We start from the raw sequence: 20000 nt of genomic DNA, 5'->3' as shown, positions 1-20000 counted from the left end.
TTAAGTCTTTTGTGTCTCCCTTTTTGTGTATTAAAATTATTATTGCGTTTTTCCAGGCCTTCGGAATTTTACCGACGTCTAGACATCTGTTATAAAGACTGGCCAGCTTTACTGCCGCAATCTCTCCTGCGTCTTGAATAAGATCTACACTGATGCCGTCTTCTCCTGGTGTTTTCCTCTTTTCATGCTTTTAGTGCCCGATTTACTTCCTCTACCGTAATGTTTGGCACATGTCCGATTGTCTGTGTTTGTCTCCGTATGTGGTTGGTCGTTTGAGTGGTATAGGTTGCGATATAAGTCTTCTATTACTTTGATAATTTCATTTTTACTGTATGTCGCCTCTCCGTTGGATTCTTTACTGCATACATTTGGTTTTTCCCTATTCCGAGCCTCCTCTTTGTTGCCTTAAGGCTGGTGCCGGCAAGCAGAGCTTCGTTTATTTTTCGTATGTTAAATTTGCGTACATCCTCTTTCTTCTTCTTGTTTATCGTCTTAGTCAGCTCTGTTGATTCTATCTTGTCTCTGATTGATGTTATTTTCATTTCCCTACGCTGTTTCATAAGCTCTTTCGTCTCTACCGAAAGCTTACTGAACCTTTCTTTTTCGTCTTTACCCCCTATTTCAAGTGCAGCTTCCGTTAATATTTCACTGAATTGTCGTTCATTTAGTCTATGTCAAGATCTTCTTCGAGAGCTGAGTATTTGTTTCGGATGTTGATAATGAATTCCGTCGCCCTATTCTTGATGTTGGTTAGATTAGCGAGAGGTTTCTGTATGAGCTTGTTTCGTTCCCTTCTTAGCCGTAACTTAACTCTACTCCTGACCAGTCTATGGTCGCTACCGACATTTACTTTATTGATAACGGTTACGTCTTGTACGATGTCACGCCTATTGGTGATTATGAAGTCAATTTCGTTTTTTAATGCCGGATGGTGATTTCCATGTCCATTTCCTCCCGGTTCTCTTTTCGAAGAATGTATTCATAATTTTATATACATAATCATATATATATATATATTTATCTGTATTTACTGTGTTTATATATATTTGTATGTATGTTTAGATATATTGATGCAATTTACTATGTTATGTATATTTATGCATATGTATTATAGTATGTATATTTTTGGATATATATGCTATATATATATATATTATATATATATGTATGTTTATCTGTATATATATACATGTATATGTTTTATATATTATACATATATATACTAATATTATATATATATATATATGTATATACATATTTATATATTTTTGTATATATGTATAGATATAATTCTTAGCTGTATATATGTATGTTTATGGTATATATATAGCATAGATGTATATATAATTTATGTATATTTATGCATATATATGTATATATGTATGTTAATTTATGCATATTTATCTTATATAATCTGTATGTATATGTATATGTATTTATATATATTACAGTAGATATATACTTATATTTGGTATATATGTATAGTGCTTATTTGTATATATATGTTAAGTGTATATGGATATGTATATTTATCATGTTTATATTTAATTTTATGTATATATGATGTATCTCATGGTATATATGAGTTTTTTGTTTTCATGTATAGTTTGCCATGTATGTATGTTTATTTGTATATATATGTATATTGGAGTTATATGGTATTTTACTTGTATATTTGTATATGTATGTTTATGATGGATATTATAGGTATATATTTATGTGAATGTCATATTGTCATGTATATATGTTTATGTATGTATTTTATGTTTATATATAATGTATATTTAGATGTATATATAATATGTATATCTATTATGTATAGATATGTAAGTTATGAATTCATTGTACTATAATGTATAGTCAATGTATATATGTATATATGTATATCTGTATAAGATTTGTATATATTTATATGTATAATGATATATTGTATAGATATGTATAGTTATGTTTATAATATATGGATATGTGTATATATATATATGTACATGTTAATATGTGAATATATATATGTATATATATATGTAATATATATGTTCATATTATATGTCATTATATTAGATATAGAAATATGTATAGGGTATATTTGACCATAGGTATTTATGTATGTATTGCATGGGATTTTTGTTTATATGTATATGTACATGGATATTATGTATAATATATGTATATGTATATATACTATATCTATAATTAAATATATGTATGAGAATATATATATTGGTATATATATTATGTAAAGCAGTTATATGTATATATATGTATGTCTATAGATATTATGTATATATTATGTATATATGTCATATGACTCGTATATATGTGTTTATATATATAGGTATATATGTATGTATAATATATATATATATATATGTATATATATATATATATATAATATATATGTCGTATATATATATATTTTGTATATATATATGTAATATTTTGTATATATATATTATATGTTGGTATATATATATATGTATACTTTATGTATATTATATGTATATATATATATATATGTATATATATATATATATATGTATATATATTATGTATATATATATTATTTTCATATATGTATTATATATATATATATTATATTGTATATATTTAGTTATATATGTTTATTATATATATTATATACAAATTGTATATATATATATATTATATATTATATTATATAATATATGTTATGTATATATTAATATATATTATATATGTATATATATGTATTATATATGTGTATATATATATATGTATATATATGTATATATTATATTATATGTATATAATATATGTAATATTATATAATTATATTAGTATATATTATATATTATATGTATAATTTGTAATATATGTGTATATTTATAGTATATATATTATATATATGTATATATATTGTATATATATTGTATATAAGATATATATATATATGTCTGTATATGTAATTATATTATGTAATATATATGTGAATATATGATATATGTATGGTCGAGAATATATGTATTATATTTGTAAATATATATGTATATATATGTGTGTATATGTATATTTGTGATTATATATATATATAATATATATTTATATATGTATATATATTTATATGTTATGTATATATATTATATAATTTATATGTATTTTTATGTATATATGTATATATATGTATTATATATATGTATATATATATGTATATATATGTATTTATGTATTTATGTGTATAGATATATGTATATATTATATATATATATATGTATATATATATTATATGTATATATTATATATTTTTTATATTATATATATATATGTATATATAATATATATATATGTATATATATTATATATTATGGATATATGTATATTATGTATATATTTATATGTATATATATTATATCTGTATATGTGTATATAATTTATATATATGTATATAGTGTTTATGTAATATATATTTTATATATATATATGTATATATTTAAATATTATATGTATATATATATATATGTATATATGTATATTATATGTATTATATATATGTGGTATTATAATATATGTATATTATATATGTTTTATGTATATATATATTATTTATATGGTTATATGTTTATATATATATGTATATAATATATATTTATATATATATGTATATATATATATATGTATATTGTTTAATTATATTTATGTATATATATATATATATATGTATATATTGGTATATTATATTTATTTGTATATATTTATATTTGTATATATATGTAAATTCCTGTATATTTGTATATATATGTATATATATTTATATATGTATATATATATATGAATATGTATATTATTGGTAGATATTATATATATATGTATATTATTGTATATATATATGTATTATATATATGTCTATATATATATTATTATTTATATATATTTATCTATGTATATTTGTATATATATATGTATATATATGTATATATATTATGGCTATATATGTTTTATATATGTATATTATGTATATATATTTATGTATATATATATATATGTATATTATATTGAATATTTTTATATGTATATATGTATATGATAGTTTATATATGTATAGATATGTATATATTGTATATAATATATTCATGTATATTAGTATGTATATGTAATATATATTATATATATATATATATATATTATATATATATATATGTATATTTATATTATATTATGATATTTAATAGTGTGTTATGTATATATATGTATATTTGTATATATGTATTTATATAGTATATTTATATAATTATATATTGTAAATATATATTATATTTATATATATATTATATATTATATATATATATATAAAATAATATATATATATTATATATGTTATATATATATGTGTTATATATATGTATATATATATTATATATATATATTATAGATATATATGTATATATGTATATTATATGTATATATGTATATATATATTATATATGTATATAATGTATATATGTTATTTATTTATATTATATATGTATATATATAGGAGATATGTATATATATATATATGTTATATATATATTATATTTTATATATTATATATATGTATATATATGGTTATATTATATATATATGTATATATATATGTATATATTGTATATATATTATGTATATATATATGTATATATATATGTATATATATGATATATATATGTATATATATATGTATATATTTTATATATGTATATATGTATATTATATATGTATATATATATTGTATATATATGTACATATATAGATATATATATATATGTATGTATATATGTTTATATGTATATGTATATATATATGTATATAGTGGTTATTGAATAAATGTAATATATTTGTATATGTTTATATATATGTTTATATATTATGTTATATATGTATATATGTATATATATGTATATATATGTAGATGTATATATATGATATATGTATATATTATATGTATATATGTATAAATTGTGATATGTATTATATATGTATATATATTATCGGTATATATGAGTATGTATATATATATGTATTTATATGATATATGTATATATGTATAAGTATCATATGTATATATGTAGTTATATATATGGATTATATATCTATGTATATATGTATGTATATATGTATATATGTATATATGTATGTATATATATATGTATATATATATATATGTATATATGTATATAGATAGTTATATATATGTATTATTATATATGTATATATATATTATGTATATATATATGTATATATGTATGATTAATAAATGTATATATGTATATGGTATAATATGTATATATGTTATATATATTTGTATTTATGTATATAATGATATATATTTGTATGCGTATTAATATGGAGTTTTGTATATATAATGTTTATAACTCTGTATATTGTATATGTATATATGTATATATGTATTTTTTTATGTTTATATGATATATATATGTATATATAGAGTATATGTATATATTTATCTATGTATATATATATGTATATATGTATATATATGTATATATATGTATAAATGTATTTTTGCATATATGTATATATATGTATATATGTATATATATATGTATATATGTATCTATGTATATATATATGTATCTATGTATATATATATGTATCTATGTATATATATATGTATCTATGTATATATATATGTATCTATGTATATATATATGTATCTATGTATATATATATGTATCTATGTATATATATATATGTATCTATGTATATATATATATGTATCTATGTATATATATATATGTATCTATGTATATATATATATGTATCTATGTATATATATATGTATCTATGTATATATATATGTATATATATATATATATATATGTATCTATGTATATATATGTATTTATGTATATATGTGAGGGAGTGTGGAGTGATAAGTTTGGTTTGAGGAGTATGGAGTAAGGGGTGAGGGAGTGAAGAATGAATTGATTTATTTCTTCTTTTCCTTTGACTTCCTTTCTTTCTTTTTATCTCTCTCTCCCTTTTCCTTTCTTTCTTTTTATCTCCCTCTCCCTTTTCCACCAGGTACTGTGGCCGCGAGTTGTCCCCCGGCCAAGAGCTCGTCTCCGAAGGGCGTGACATGTTCATCGTGTTCCGAGGAAAGTATGGCTACGTGAGCGGCTTTTCTGCTCGGCTGGACTTTGTGGAGGGCGAGTGGTTCGAGGGGTCTGGGGGCGAAGGGTGCAAGGAGGTATCTGGAGGAGGAGGAGCCGGAGGAGTTGGAATGAAAGGTGGGGCTGTTTATGGAACGAGAAGAGGAGGTAACAGAGGAGGTAACGGAGCAGGGGAAAGAGGAGGAGGAGAAAAAGGAGTAAGTGGAGGGAAGGGAAGAGGGAGGACACTATTAGGAGCAGGAGAAGACGTCGATGTCGGGAATTTGCTGTTTTGATTAGTGTTGTGAGTATCTCTTATTTGTTCTGTTGTTATTCTGTTTTTTTGTTTTCTTTTATCAGCTCTTCCGGGGTTTTCCCAACTGCTTTACCTGAGTTTTCTCTCTTCTATTCCATACTTCATAAACATATTAATTTAGTATATTTTCACTCTATAATTTGTTTATTTAAATTGACATGTAACATTACAATTGTATTTATCTAGTTGTATTGTTTATTCATATTAGTATCAATTTTATTTGGACTTTATACTGAAATGTTGATATATCTTCATTGATGAAATATATTTTTAATTTTTGCTCACTGCTTTAATTATTCAGATCGATTTGTGGTGTTTAGTTTAAATAATGTTTGTTCACAGATCTAAAACCGAGTCATTTACCTCCTTTTTCTTTTGAACAGAACTCTCTAAAGGATTACATTTAACCGAAGATGGTGATGAGTGAAGTGTAAGAAAAATACTACAAATAAATGCTTCTGTATTAACAATTCAGTTACTTTTCCTTTATTCTTTTGGATGTTAAATATATTCAAATATCAATTTCTTATCAAATTAACCTGTCTGCCATTGAAAAGGTTAACATAAATGATTTTATTTATTGTACAAATACTTTTCAAATAGTTTTTCCTCATATTCAAGAGCATTTTATAATAGCTTTTCTTATAATAATTTTCTACACCGAGGAGTCTTCAGTCTTTTTTCTGTCTTCAAGAGGTATCGGTTTTCCATAAATTAGTATACAATACACTGATATTTCCATAATACATTAGATAACTGTGTGTTTGATGAAATTCCTCTCTTTGATTTTAGAATGCTGATTACTAGCATTTTTTAAAGATTTGCATATGGACACCATAATATTTTTATGAGCCTTTTATAACCATAAATTGATAGAATGATCCTCTGCTCATGTTTGTGATAACATTTCATTCCTGAAGTCAAGAAATAGACACCAACAGATAGTGGAGGACGGGGAAACTTTTAAAGACATACAACAGACGGGTTGAATAAAGTGGACGTTTTCATCCTTACCACTGAAAAGATACAGGGTATTTTACACAAATACAGCATGATAAAATGTATAGATAAAGAAGGAACATGCAAAGATATACATTTTTTTTAAAGATAATTCATGTGGGGCAGGGGAAGGGGCGGTTTGGGAACCACTGCTCTAACCTATTGACTCAAGGGTCAATATCAGTATTATGTCTCTATAGATGGCTTTTTGTGTATAAATACAAGTCATAAAAAATGCTACATTACCTATCTAGATGTCTGATATATCTAAACCGAATTAACAAAAGAAATGAGATATCCTTGCCACTTGCATTGACCATGGCAATCTCTTGGGAGCTGCAGCAGGAACCTCCTCCTGTAGAAATGAAGGCTCTTGGTCTAGATACTCAAGAACCAGCAGGATTTGGAGGATATTCCTGATGTTCTTCTGGATTTGAACAAATTCAGAGTAGAAACATTGCATCAAAATTAAGTGCATTTTTCAGAGAACCTACACCCTGAGAATTGTCCGATGGATGATAAAATGGAAGCTATGTTTATAATCCTCTGCAATTAATTGCAGTTGTGAGACTATGAATGTGTCTGACAGTTGAAAACAAAACAATGAAGGAAAACAGGAAAACACATGAATATGCTGAAGGCCTTTTTGCATTTAGTGCTTCATCAGTGAATGCAAAAACGCCTTCGCCATATTCGTGTTTTCCTTCATTGTTTTGTTTTCAACTTGTTCAGCATGAATCACTCACACATATTTGACAGTGATCAAAATGTATTTTTGAGTGTAATTGTATTGCTCAACACAATGATATACTTATATTTGGTCAACAATATATGCTTCAGTGCTATTTCCACGAGATTATTTCAGCAAAAACATCTACAAATATAAATTATCCTGTATATAACAAATTTCAATATTCAACCTAGAGAGCAAGAGAGAAAAGGAACCCTTTAAAAGTATTTACTTTTCATTTTCCTCCCTTTCCTGATTTAACTCTGGCTCTATTATGGTTGTAAAATGTTTTTTTCCTCATTATCAGCATCACCACTGTCACACCTTTTTTGCTATCTCCAAAAAAAGAAAAATAAAGAGAATTCCTTTTTTCTTTACTTTATGTACACAAAATCGTTCCTAAAACATATTCAATCTAATACAATCCACTTGATTCTCTGTTTAAAATTTCCAACAATAAGGTCTGCTGTACCTTGAGATCTAGGTAAAATAAGGGCATACAAAGAGTCTTGTATTTGCAAGCAGTAGGTCATTTTCTTTGTAATTAATTCATTTACTATTACTATAACTCTCAAGTGATATACATTCCATCAAAATACTGATGCTGTGATTGTGCACTATGCTATAAATCTGCATAAGGGAGGGGAGGGGTGTGGAGGAGGAACGGGGTAGTAATACAAAATAAAGATAATAAAATAAAATATAAAATAAAGTATGCAGTACATACTATCACATAAATAACTTAAGAGAAAAAATAATGATAAAATGTGGTTTTCAAATATCACTAACATATCTGACTAGACATGAGATAAAGCTACATCAGCTAAAAAGAATGAGAAAAAAAAAATAGGAAAATCAGAAAATGGGGATAAAGATTTTGAGGAAGAAAAAAAAAGAGGGCAGGGGGGGGAGGGAAAAGGGGAAAGGGAAAAAGAAAGAAGGTTAAGGATGCTGGCAGCAAAAGTTGGAGACCAACCAAAGTATTGGATAATCTTACGTTAAACCTCAACTGGTAATGACTTCAATTCATCCCAAAACACACATAGGCAAAAACACAGTCAAAGTAACCAAATAGAAATGCCCGATGTCTTTTTCCTTTGTCGCCGCCCTGCACCATCCACCACCTCAACCACGTCCTTAATCCAACTCGACACGTATCTTACAATGTTAATGCTAGCAGTACATACAATCTAATGTAAATAATATTAAATAAAAACAAGATTCTTCTCTTTACTTTTTTACTGATTTTTTTTTCTTTTACATTAAGATTTTTTTTTTCTGAGGATTGTAACAAGTCATCTTTTATATGGTTGATGTTTTTACTTGTTCTTCAGTAATGTACACATAAAGACTAAGGCATCATTATATAATACAAACCAACACTGGGTAAAAATTCTTTCAGGAAAATTAGGTGTGTGTCAATTTACATGCACATATATATACATATACATACACATATATAGAAATATGCATTAAATATATATAAATATATATGTATGTGTACAAGTATAGGTGTATGTATACAAGTATAGGTGTATGTGTGCATCTGTGTGTGTATGTATGCATCTTTATATGTGTGTGTATTACACACATACCAAAAAAAAAAAAAAAAATGCTTAAATGCTGTCTTACTGGTACATTTCTAGTTTATTTTACTTTTTTTCTTTATATCACATGCAAGTAATTCTTGCATAATTAAAACAAAGTAAAGTCTATATCATTAACAAAAAAGAGAGGACATGAAAGGGAGAATATACAAAATAGGGAATGGGGCAAAAAGGAAACAGGATTTTTTTTTTGTTTTGTTTTCATAACTAACAATCTTAAAAAAAGTAATGATAATAATAACTCACTCGTCCGAACGCAAACCCAAGAAAAGAAATCACCAGCGACGAGTCCCTTAAAATGCCTATATATATATTAAGTTTGTTGACTTCAGTTGTGATCAGCCATATGATGGCCAAAGATATATAAGTCGCAGGTTTACATTTTGTAAACAACTCTTTAAAAAAAGAGGAAAAAAAAGGGGGGGGGGGATTAAGGAGAAAGACAGAAAGATAAAATGATAGAAAGAGAGAAAGGGAGAAAGAAAAAGACATTTCAGGGGCATATAATTTGGTGAAAGGGTGGTGGTGAGGGAGGGAGGGAGAAAGGGAGAGGAAGAGGGCGAAATTTGCAGTCAAAACCTCATATCTTGCTCTGGACCCCTTTGAATGTTCTTTCACTGGATTGTTTACATCACAAGGACTCTGAGATAGAAAAGTGAGAGAAAAAGGAATAAAGTGAGAGTAAGAGAGAACATGTGTGAATGCGTTGGTATGTTTGCACTGCAGCCGTGTGTAGATGCTATGTATGGATATGTGTGTGCACTTGTGGGCATGGGCATGCTAATATGGACAATGAGTGCAGAGGTATGTGTCTGTTGAAATGTATATAATCATGGTATATAAACACACAAGTGGGGGGCTGGGGACTCGCAAAACATTACAGTGAAGACGGAAGCAGTAACATGAATCTGTCCTTGGCATTACCAGTTACTCTACTACATGATCAATCTACTTCACTTCATCATTATATTTATATTTATTCCCTTTTACATTCAGAAGGGGCCTACTTCCCAATGAAAATAAGGTGACAAAACTAGACGTATTTCTTCTTCTCCATCAAGAGCTTGAATCCTGTAATAATATCCCTATGAGAAAAGTGTTCTGAATGTGCTTGTCATTTCTGGTCATCCTCATCCTTTGCTTTTTATCTTATTTTTTTGGTATTTTTTATTTTATATATATTTTTTTGTAATTTTTGTTTTGTTTCCTTAAAGGCTACAATAATCTTATATAAAAATGTAGAGTATATATCTGCAATTCCAGTAATTTACTACTATACAGTCAAGCCTAGTGATAAAGAGATCGTGACCCAACGAGAACTGCTCTAAGAAAAAAACAAATATAAATAAAATAAAAATGTTTTACCAATAACTAATAAATACTAATATGAGAAATACAAAAGACAGAAAAAGAAAAAAAAGGAAAGTGATTATGATGGTAGCAGTGATGATAAAGATATTTAATAATAATAATAACAATACTAACAAATTTAAAAGGTAAAAAGTGGGGCATATCCTAACTTCTTATAAAAAAAAAGAAAAGTGGGGGAGAAAAAGAGAAGCCCGCTGTGCATCTTCTTCCCAACTTATCGACTACTACTTGGATACTTTTTCCTTTTCTTCTCTGTCTCCTTCTTCTTCATCTTGGAGAGAGGGATAGGACTCTTTCTTCCTTCTTCTTTCCTTTCCCTCCTCTCTCCATCCTTACAGAATATGTGCAAATCACCCGGGGGTCTCGTCTCTTTGTCAAATCACAGGAGTCTTTGTCTAAAGAGGAAGGGGAGGCAGGGGGTTGGGGGAGAGGAGAAAAGTGGGGCTGTTAATAGGGGAGAAGAGCGGGGAGGGGAGGACAGAAGGACAAAATGGTGCATCGCCCTAACAGGACTCTCTCGCAGCTTCCTGGGATGCACACACACAAACACACAAGTTGCAGAATGGGTTGTGCACTGTGTGGGCATGTAGGGAGAGGGTGGGGAAAGCAAGGGATGAGGCTAGGGTGGCAAGGGGCGTGGGACGGCCCCTCAGAGACTCCTCATCGTTCTTCAATGTTCAGGGTCTCTTGTGGATACAGCTTGTAGTCCATCAAGGTTTTGGACGTGTCCAAAGAGCTAACCTGCAAAAAGAGATGGATGTAAGAGGAGAAAAGAGTAAGTGTTTCAATCAAATTTATTTAACAGTCTTTGTGGCAAACTCAAGCAGACAAACAAATCCATACTGAGCAGCCTATTCAAATAGCAGCCTCTGTAACAAAATCCTGAAATAGATCAACTCACATAATAGAAACAATCTAACTTTCAACCAATCCTCCTTCCTCAATGAACTCAATATTCAATGCAAGTAATACAATCTTAAGCATAGGGATAGTGGCCTTTGGAAAGACATGTGAGTGAGCATAAGAATTCCTGAAATGGGGTGGGTCAATCAAGGTCAAATAATATTACAAGATAAGGAACAGTAGAGAGGAGGAGGAGGAGAAGTGAAGTGCATGATAAGGAAGTTGGGTAAAAAATTTGGAAAGGAAGGGGATGGAAGAGATGGAGGAGGAGGGAGGGGGGGAAAGGAAATAGGGTGAGGGAGAGGAGTAGGAGACAGCAGAAAAGGAGAAAGAGCATGTTTTGTCAGCCTCCTGTAGATTAATAAGATGAATGAGATTAAGAAGAAGATGAATAAGATGAATACAATGGAGAAGATTAGGAGGAAAAGAAGGTCAGGGAGGAAGAGGAGGAGGAGGAGGTGGAGGAGGTGGAGGAGGTGGAGGGGCAGGTGGAGGTGGAGGAGGAGGAGGAGGAGGAGGAGGAGGAGGAGGAGGAGGAGGAGGAGGAGGAGGAGGAGGAGGAGGAGGAGGAGGAGGAGGGAGGAGGGAGGAGGAGGAGGAGGAGGAGGAGGAGGAGGAGGAGGAGGAGGAGGAAGAAGAAGAAAAAGAAGAGGGGGTTTAAAAATGGACAAAACTTACATCTCTGCGTGGCCAAGACTGAAGACACTTGTATTCATCTGCTGGATATCCTTTAACATGCAGAAAGTTGAGCAGAACCTGTTGTTGCAAAGATAAAAATAAAAGGCTTAGAATAATAAATTTCAACTTGGGAGTTATACTTATACTGTAAAGTGAATGATATAAATGAAACATTATTAAATACTGAGACTGCAAAAACAAAAATATCTAACTAATCTGGGGAGAATTTTGCATTAGTGATATTACTTTGAACATTAGATAGCACTCTACTATAAATCAACACAGGAATACTTCTCTATTCCCTACATATTAATAACAAATGGTTTCAAGCTTTTAAGGTTGAAGTGCTGACCTGGAGAGTGGTGTTTGCAAGGAAGTTCCGGTGGAAGGTCTCTCCACCTGGTATCCGAAATCTCAGGGTTGATACTGGCTCTTTGCAGTCTGGCCCGGGCTCATCTGGGAGATCTGTTTCTAGTGATGCTCTCACAGCCTGGAGGAGAAAGAGAGAGTTTGTGATGAGGATGTCTTTTTGTCTTCTTCAAAGGACACAATACATCAATTTCAGCACATAGGAAGGATCCTGGATCTATCTATCTATACTTATTTATTTCACTCTCTCTCATATCATAACACTGACCTGCTTAATGGCTTCTTCCTGCTGTTTAATAGACTCCACTCTCTCTCTTTCTTGCTTCTCTTCCATTTCTGCTTGTTTCTTTGCTGCGGCCTATGGAAATATAATGTTTCAAAATTATAATCTCAAAGGGAATCTTAACCTTTCTTTCACCACTTTCAAATTAACCTTAACCTGTTAATGATGGATTATGTGATATCACATTATGTGGTGGCAGCACTTACTACCAGGGATGTGATATCAAATCAAAGCATATCGAAATACCTTGGCATTAAGACCATGTGGAGCCAAAACTGTTATCACCTTCAGCAAAAATTATTTGCATTAAGATCGACAGATGATTTTAAACAATACAAATAATTATTCAAACTATTTCACTCTTACCCCTTAAAAATGCCTCCAGCTATTGAAGACCCTCCAAGCATTCCTCCCCTACTCCCCTCCCATAACCCAGCTCCTCTAAGCCTCACTCCTTACCACCTACCTTTGCTCTGTCGGCTGCCAGGGACTCCAAGTACGCAGCATCCTGCTCTGCCTTGACCGCCTCCCTAGCTTCCCGCGCCTCCTCTTCTTGCACTTCTGTGACTCTCTGCTCCTCAAACATTTCCATTGCATGGAGTAATGCTGTCATGACCTCATCTAGAACTGCATTGCCTATTGAGGTTGGGGGGTGAAACATGAAATGTAGAAAGATAATAAAGAATGTTTTTTATGGTTAGAGGCAGCAAGAAAAATTGATATTTCAAATAGGAACACTAAAATTCAAGAATCCCTTCATCAGTCTTAATATCTTAAATAAAAAGCACAAACTTACAAGGAAAAAAAATTATATTGAGATATAAAAAAAAGGGTTGATAAACAAAAATGGTGTACTTTTATTTCTAAAAGCTTACCATGTATAACTGAGAGAACCTCGATGGTCCCTCTCGTGCGTGTGATAACAAGCAGCGCAGGGAGCTTGTCCACACTGAAAGTCCTAACTGTGGTGGAGGCCATGGAGCCAAAGTGTGTTGTCACCAAGTTCAATAACCTGTGCAAAGAAATGGAAAATAAAATAAAAATAGGTCAAGATTGGTGGTGGCTTATGTGGAGGCTTAGTGTCTTCTGAAGATGTGTATATTTCTTCTATCAAAGTACTGTTGATTCTTTTGAATCATCAAGTTTTCAGGGATTCCTCGTCTATACTTTTAATCCCTTCAATCCCTTATAAACTAAAATATCTATAACTGAGTAATACAGAAACTGGACAAAATCTAAAAGTAGGGATACCAAATCCTTCTACACACACCTGGCTTTGTTAGCTTCATGTGTGAGATCCCAACCCCAAACCACAAAGTTTGCTGAGAGGTAGTCCACTGTGGAGAGCTGGCAGAGAGCTTGTGAGCAGAAAACATTGGACAAGACGCTACCATCATGGTGCAAATACACAGCCAATAACTTTCTCTGTCAAAAGGCAGAATAGAAAATTGTTTTATTATCATGAGTTCCATCATTAGAATAACTTATCATCACTACTACTCATAGCTAATGGACATATATAGAATCAAGATACTGGATATCTTTTGAATATAAGCTAGTACCTCACTTAACACCAATCTAAATGGTTAATTAACAACTTTAAGATTTAAAAAAATAAGGAATAACATTCAAGTCCTGTAATTCCAAGTTAATAACAAATAGCAGAAATATAATCAATCTGAGTCAGCCGTCATGAATAACAGCCAAGCATTACAAATAAAATAACAAAAGAGCAGACAACATGCTCCTATACCTGATACATTCCTGTAAGCACCCATATAACCTACATTTTTCGCTGGCAGCTGAACAGACTCCTTGAGGGCATCCTCCAAGGAACCCTGGTAAAACATGGGCACACAACTGCCGTAGCGGTTACGGAATTCCTCCGAGAAGTGTATCACACCCATCACTTCGTCCTCTATGTCAGCTGGGACTGACAGAAGAAAATTTTGATAGAATGAAAGAACATAAATAAAGGAAAAGAAAAAGCTCTACTTTTCTATTCATATATATTTTCTATCTTAATGTCCATATATTTATGACATATTAAAATAATAAGTTGATTTATTTTCATCTCAGTCAATATCTAATACTTATATAACCAATGTACTATAAATAACCTCTTTAAATCCATTGACTTCCCTCTCTTTACAACCCCTAATCTAACCCTTAACCCACTGGTCAAAGTTTTATAAATTATGCATACGCGGAGCCATCCGCGTTTAACCCATTCCCGCCGGGGCTATTCTGGTTCTATAAGGTCGGAATGCCGGGGTTTTCGAACGCATAAGCCTAATGCCTCGGGATTCTCGGCCACACTAGCCGCGAGCGAGTGTTGTACGCCCGCTCACCCAGAGCGCCGGCCTTGACTAAATATTTCGTCACCGGCGTCTGACCCAAAACTACTGAACGTGATAGCAAGTCAACCAGCGCGAATGGGTTAAGACCGATGTTGCTTTGACAGGAAATCATGCCATCCGCTAGCTACCAATGGGTGATGGGAAGACTCACTCAATGTCTGCGGCTTCTTTGATGAGGGTACATCTACATCCATCATTCCAAAAAAGTCGTCATCATCATTGAGAAGCTCTGGGGCATCTTCAAACTCGTCAGCCGAGGCATTGTCGTCGTCTGCATCAACCAATGTCTGGAAGAGGCAAGGCCATGGAGTGTCAGTGAGTTGATGAGGGGAAGGAGGAGTAAATGAGGGTAAGGAGGAGGTGGAGGAGGAGGTGGTGGTGGTGATGGTGGAGGAGTGAGTTAACCCAATGATGACGGTGTGTCACACCCATGTGGCACAGCAAAATGTCTGATGACAGGGCGACACACCAGTGTGACATCCCTGAGGCGATATTACATAAGCCCGGCATAGGGGATTGCCAGTTCTTGCCGGGCCCGTCGGGATTGGGTTAATGAGGGTAAGGAGGAGGCAGAGGAAGAGGAGGAGCAAGTTAACCCAATCCCGACGGGCCCAGCGAGAACTGGTAACCCCCTATGCCGGGCCTAAGTAATATTGCCTCAGGGACGTCACACTAGTGTGTCGCCCCCTCATCAGGCATGACGGTATGTCACACAGGTGTGACACTGTCGTTATTGGGTTAATGAGGGTAAGAGGCAGAGGAAGAGAAGGAGGAGTTAATGAGGGTAAGGAGGAGGAGGAGGAGGAGGAGGAGGAGGAGGAGGAGGAGGAACAGGCACACAAGGGGGAGAGGAGGAGGAGGAGGAGGAGAAGGAGCACAAGGGGGGGGGGGAGAGAGGAGGAGGAGGAGGAGCACAAGGAGGGATGAAGAGGAGGAGGAGGAGGAAAAGTAGGAGGAGGAGGAAGAGGAGTAGCAGCAGGAGGAGGAGGAAAAGGAGAAGTAGGAAGAAAAGGAGGAGAAGAAAAAAAGAGGTGGAAAAGGATGGCTATCATCTACTACATTCTCACTAAATTGTGATCCGGAGAGGTGAAAGAGGGAGGAAAAACAAAAGAAATAATAATTTAACAGAGATATATTCTACCTTTCTCTGAGCCCGCGGTGTTCGTTCCCTCACAAGCTTTCGCACAGTTAAATGGTGTTGCTTGCTGATCCCTGATGAATTCAAAGTGGCCTGTGAGAAAAGAAAGAGAGAATCATCCATTTAACCCAGTCAGGATTAGCAGTTTTTGACACTGGCAGCACCAGCTAAAAATTAGAGGGACAAGGAAAATGTTTTCTCTGCCCTCTGGGTAGTGCAAACTAGCCTATAATATATGCAGATATGTCTGTGAAAACATGAAAGCAGTCTACCATGCGATCTCTGAATAAAAAACAAGACTGTGTCACCTATGTCTTTGGATACTGGTAACCATCCTGTACAGCTTCTAAGTCTTTGATAGTTACACATTCCTCATCTACACACAGCAGTTACTGGGATACACTAATAAATAATCTGTCTAAATACACCAGCTGGCCTCTATGTGTAGGTTGACAACATTAGATTATGTGTGTGTACGACCATCATTTCCCGGTATCGAAATAAATATATCTAGAGGATAAAACCTAAACTTTTACAGGTACTAATATTTTTCTCATTAGTGTTTGGAGGCATACTTCTATGGGAAAGCTAAACTATAATTATAAAGGTAATACTCATCTAATTCTCCGTCTCATACATATTTTCCCTATCACATAACACACCTCTATGTGCAAACCCCTATCCTATTTGTAATCATTCACATTCTCCTTCTGGGGGTTTAAACATACAGACACCATCTCACCAAACATTATTTGCCAAAGTACAAATTCCCTACCCCTCCACCACTGTTCCTACCCTTCACCTTAAACATCCATGCAAAACACAAAGAAACTTTCAAAAGATAAATAAACCAGATATACACAACCTAATCTCTTTTTGTAAACCTGCAAAATCTGCTCAGATAAACAAAACCCTAAATTTTCAACACCAAAGTAGCTACACAGATGTTGCAAAACCATATATTCACATAACACACCACCTACTCCTCTTCTTCACATCCACACTCACATTCTCCTCATCGGTGTTTGGAGGCCAGCCCGTCCACTGCTGGTTACGGACTGCAATGTTGGTCAGGTCATGGATGTCACCCTTGATCTCCCTGATGCGACGACTGCCTGGGAACTTGAGGTTGTAGTTCTTGCTGTTAGTCTCGTCATGGATGAGAAGGAGATACTCATCGCTGTGTGCACCGTTAACTCTAGGGGCATATGAGTACAGTCTTAGGAAATAACTTCCTTTTGTTCTTCTAATTACCATATTCTAAGAAATTAATGTCTTTTTATCTCATCCTTATCAAGATTATCTACCCTTTAGGAAGTACTACCACTCTAAGAAATTAACATTTATTTTCCATCATTGCTATTATCTAAGAATTAAATTTATCATTATCACCATCAAATTCTTTTCATTATCATTTCTTTTTTCCTCATGGAAGTAGGGCTAATAATAACAAAAAATAAACATCCAGCATCACAAACTAATCGCAAAAGAGGAATGACAAAAAAGGTTTCAAAGAAGAGAAGTAATAACAATCTCAAAGCCCACATCCCACCTATCAAAATAGCTGCCAAACGATACTGAAGACTGAGCATTTAGGGTGAGTGTGCGAGACTCTGGCAACAACGCATTCGTGATCACAGTGCTGTCTTCTACTGGGGTCTTGAAGCCTTCGAGAATCTGAAAAGGTTGATCAGTCAACCAGTTAATAAATTGGTAAACAAATATGTGGGTCAAAATTAGTAATTATTAACATTACTACAAACAGTATCATTAATTCTGCAAAGATAATTGTTGTTAAAAAGTAATAACTGGGTGCAAATCTCCACCAACATTGAAAATGCAAGGTATGAAGGAAACCACAATTTTTTACAAAGATGAATTTCCTAGCAAATCATTTTTCTATGAGGGATTGCCTTTATGATGAATGTAGATAATTGCCTAAACCTAATCAATTGGTTCCTGCCATGGGCAACCCAACCATATACTTTCATCAATATCTATCAGTAATTATCACATAATCTGCAAACAAATCAGAAATCAAGATATAAATAAATGCTGGCAACTACATAACCTCTTTTGACAATGATAATAATAATGATGTTAACAAGAAATAGAAGAAAAAGAAAAAGAAAAAGAAAAAAAAAAATCAGTGAAAATGAAAATAACAAAAACAATGTAATAAGTGTAGCCATCTAATAATACTAACAATTAGTCAACATAAAATATATCAGACATATACAACTATATTTCTCATTATTCAGGTGTTGAATTTCCATTTCTTCTTGGACATATGCCTGCATGAAACACAAAACAGAATAAGAGAGAGAGAGATAATGTAAAAGTAAAAGAAAAAGAGAGAAAGAGAGACACAACTGTAAATTCTCACCTGGTTGCAAGGGGTGATGCCAACAAGCTGGTGGAGCATTGTGCGTAGTTCACTCACTGATGTAGAGTTGGGCAGCTCCAAGGGGAAGGAACTGCCCTCTGACGCACCTCCACACAAGACCTAAAAGAGAATAAATGGCTGAAAATTTATCATACAACACTATCATATAGATATATATACATATAAATGAAGTGACCAAAATGTGTAGGATTCACATGAAAATATTATCGTAAGGGTGTGATGATGGTATATGGTAATGAAAATATATTTCTGCCTCTAATGCATGAACCTTTATTGATCCAGTCTGTAGAACCCCCTATGAAATATCTAGAGAGAATTGCACCTGGGGACAATGCATGCACAAGTCCTTGCTCTTGTTCTCTACTGTAATAATAATGTTTTTTCTTTACTTGGTCAACATAACTTTGATATAATTACTTCCCTTGACACCCTTTACAGATGGGTACCTTTACATCATGGTTTGGGTTATCTTTAGGGAGTAGTTCTCTCTGACGACTGCGATTAACGATTTTCGGTTCTCCTGACAACAGTTTTTTAAGTAGGCTTATCAAAATTTAACATGACAATTATTGTCATATAATGCTACTATATACGTAATTTCATTAAAATCGGACAAGTAGTTTTTGTGTAAAAAATAAAAACACCTCGATTTCAAGAGACTTTAGAAAGTGTGTTATAACTTTTTAACTATTAAGAGAATGACTATTTCCTTTC

At 31.9% G+C, this 20000-nt stretch overlaps 2 protein-coding genes across 2 annotated transcripts in view; one reads left to right on the top strand and one right to left on the bottom strand.

The window, feature by feature from the left end:
- LOC122243963 (blastula protease 10) overlaps window positions 1-6911 on the top strand; it is a 48551-nt gene extending 41640 nt beyond the window's left edge. Inside the window, exons 9-10 of the mRNA XM_086534507.1 lie at window positions 6058-6429; window positions 6825-6911. Coding sequence (XP_086390633.1) covers window positions 6058-6421 — 364 coding nt within the window. The 3' untranslated portion in view covers window positions 6422-6429; window positions 6825-6911. The remainder of the gene's footprint in view (window positions 1-6057; window positions 6430-6824) is intronic.
- Window positions 6912-9394: 2483 nt separating this feature from the next.
- Window positions 9395-20000, bottom strand: part of casp (Fas associated factor casp) — a 22994-nt gene continuing 12388 nt past the window's right edge. Inside the window, exons 4-16 of the mRNA XM_086531534.1 lie at window positions 19266-19385; window positions 18432-18556; window positions 17888-18077; window positions 16883-16972; window positions 15893-16028; window positions 15169-15314; window positions 14652-14806; window positions 14257-14393; window positions 13848-14017; window positions 13367-13456; window positions 13082-13219; window positions 12730-12807; window positions 9395-11889 (exon numbers count right to left, since the gene is read on the bottom strand). Coding sequence (XP_086387660.1) covers window positions 11809-11889; window positions 12730-12807; window positions 13082-13219; window positions 13367-13456; window positions 13848-14017; window positions 14257-14393; window positions 14652-14806; window positions 15169-15314; window positions 15893-16028; window positions 16883-16972; window positions 17888-18077; window positions 18432-18556; window positions 19266-19385 — 1656 coding nt within the window. The 3' untranslated portion in view covers window positions 9395-11808. The remainder of the gene's footprint in view (window positions 11890-12729; window positions 12808-13081; window positions 13220-13366; window positions 13457-13847; window positions 14018-14256; window positions 14394-14651; window positions 14807-15168; window positions 15315-15892; window positions 16029-16882; window positions 16973-17887; window positions 18078-18431; window positions 18557-19265; window positions 19386-20000) is intronic.

This window comes from Penaeus japonicus, unplaced genomic scaffold (assembly GCF_977035675.1).
Source record: "Penaeus japonicus unplaced genomic scaffold, GWHDUDI00000001_assembly GWHDUDI00000003, whole genome shotgun sequence".
NCBI lineage: Eukaryota > Metazoa > Arthropoda > Malacostraca > Decapoda > Penaeidae > Penaeus > Penaeus japonicus.
Note: the sequence above shows the minus strand (reverse complement) of the source record. Positions and strands in the feature narration are given on the sequence as shown.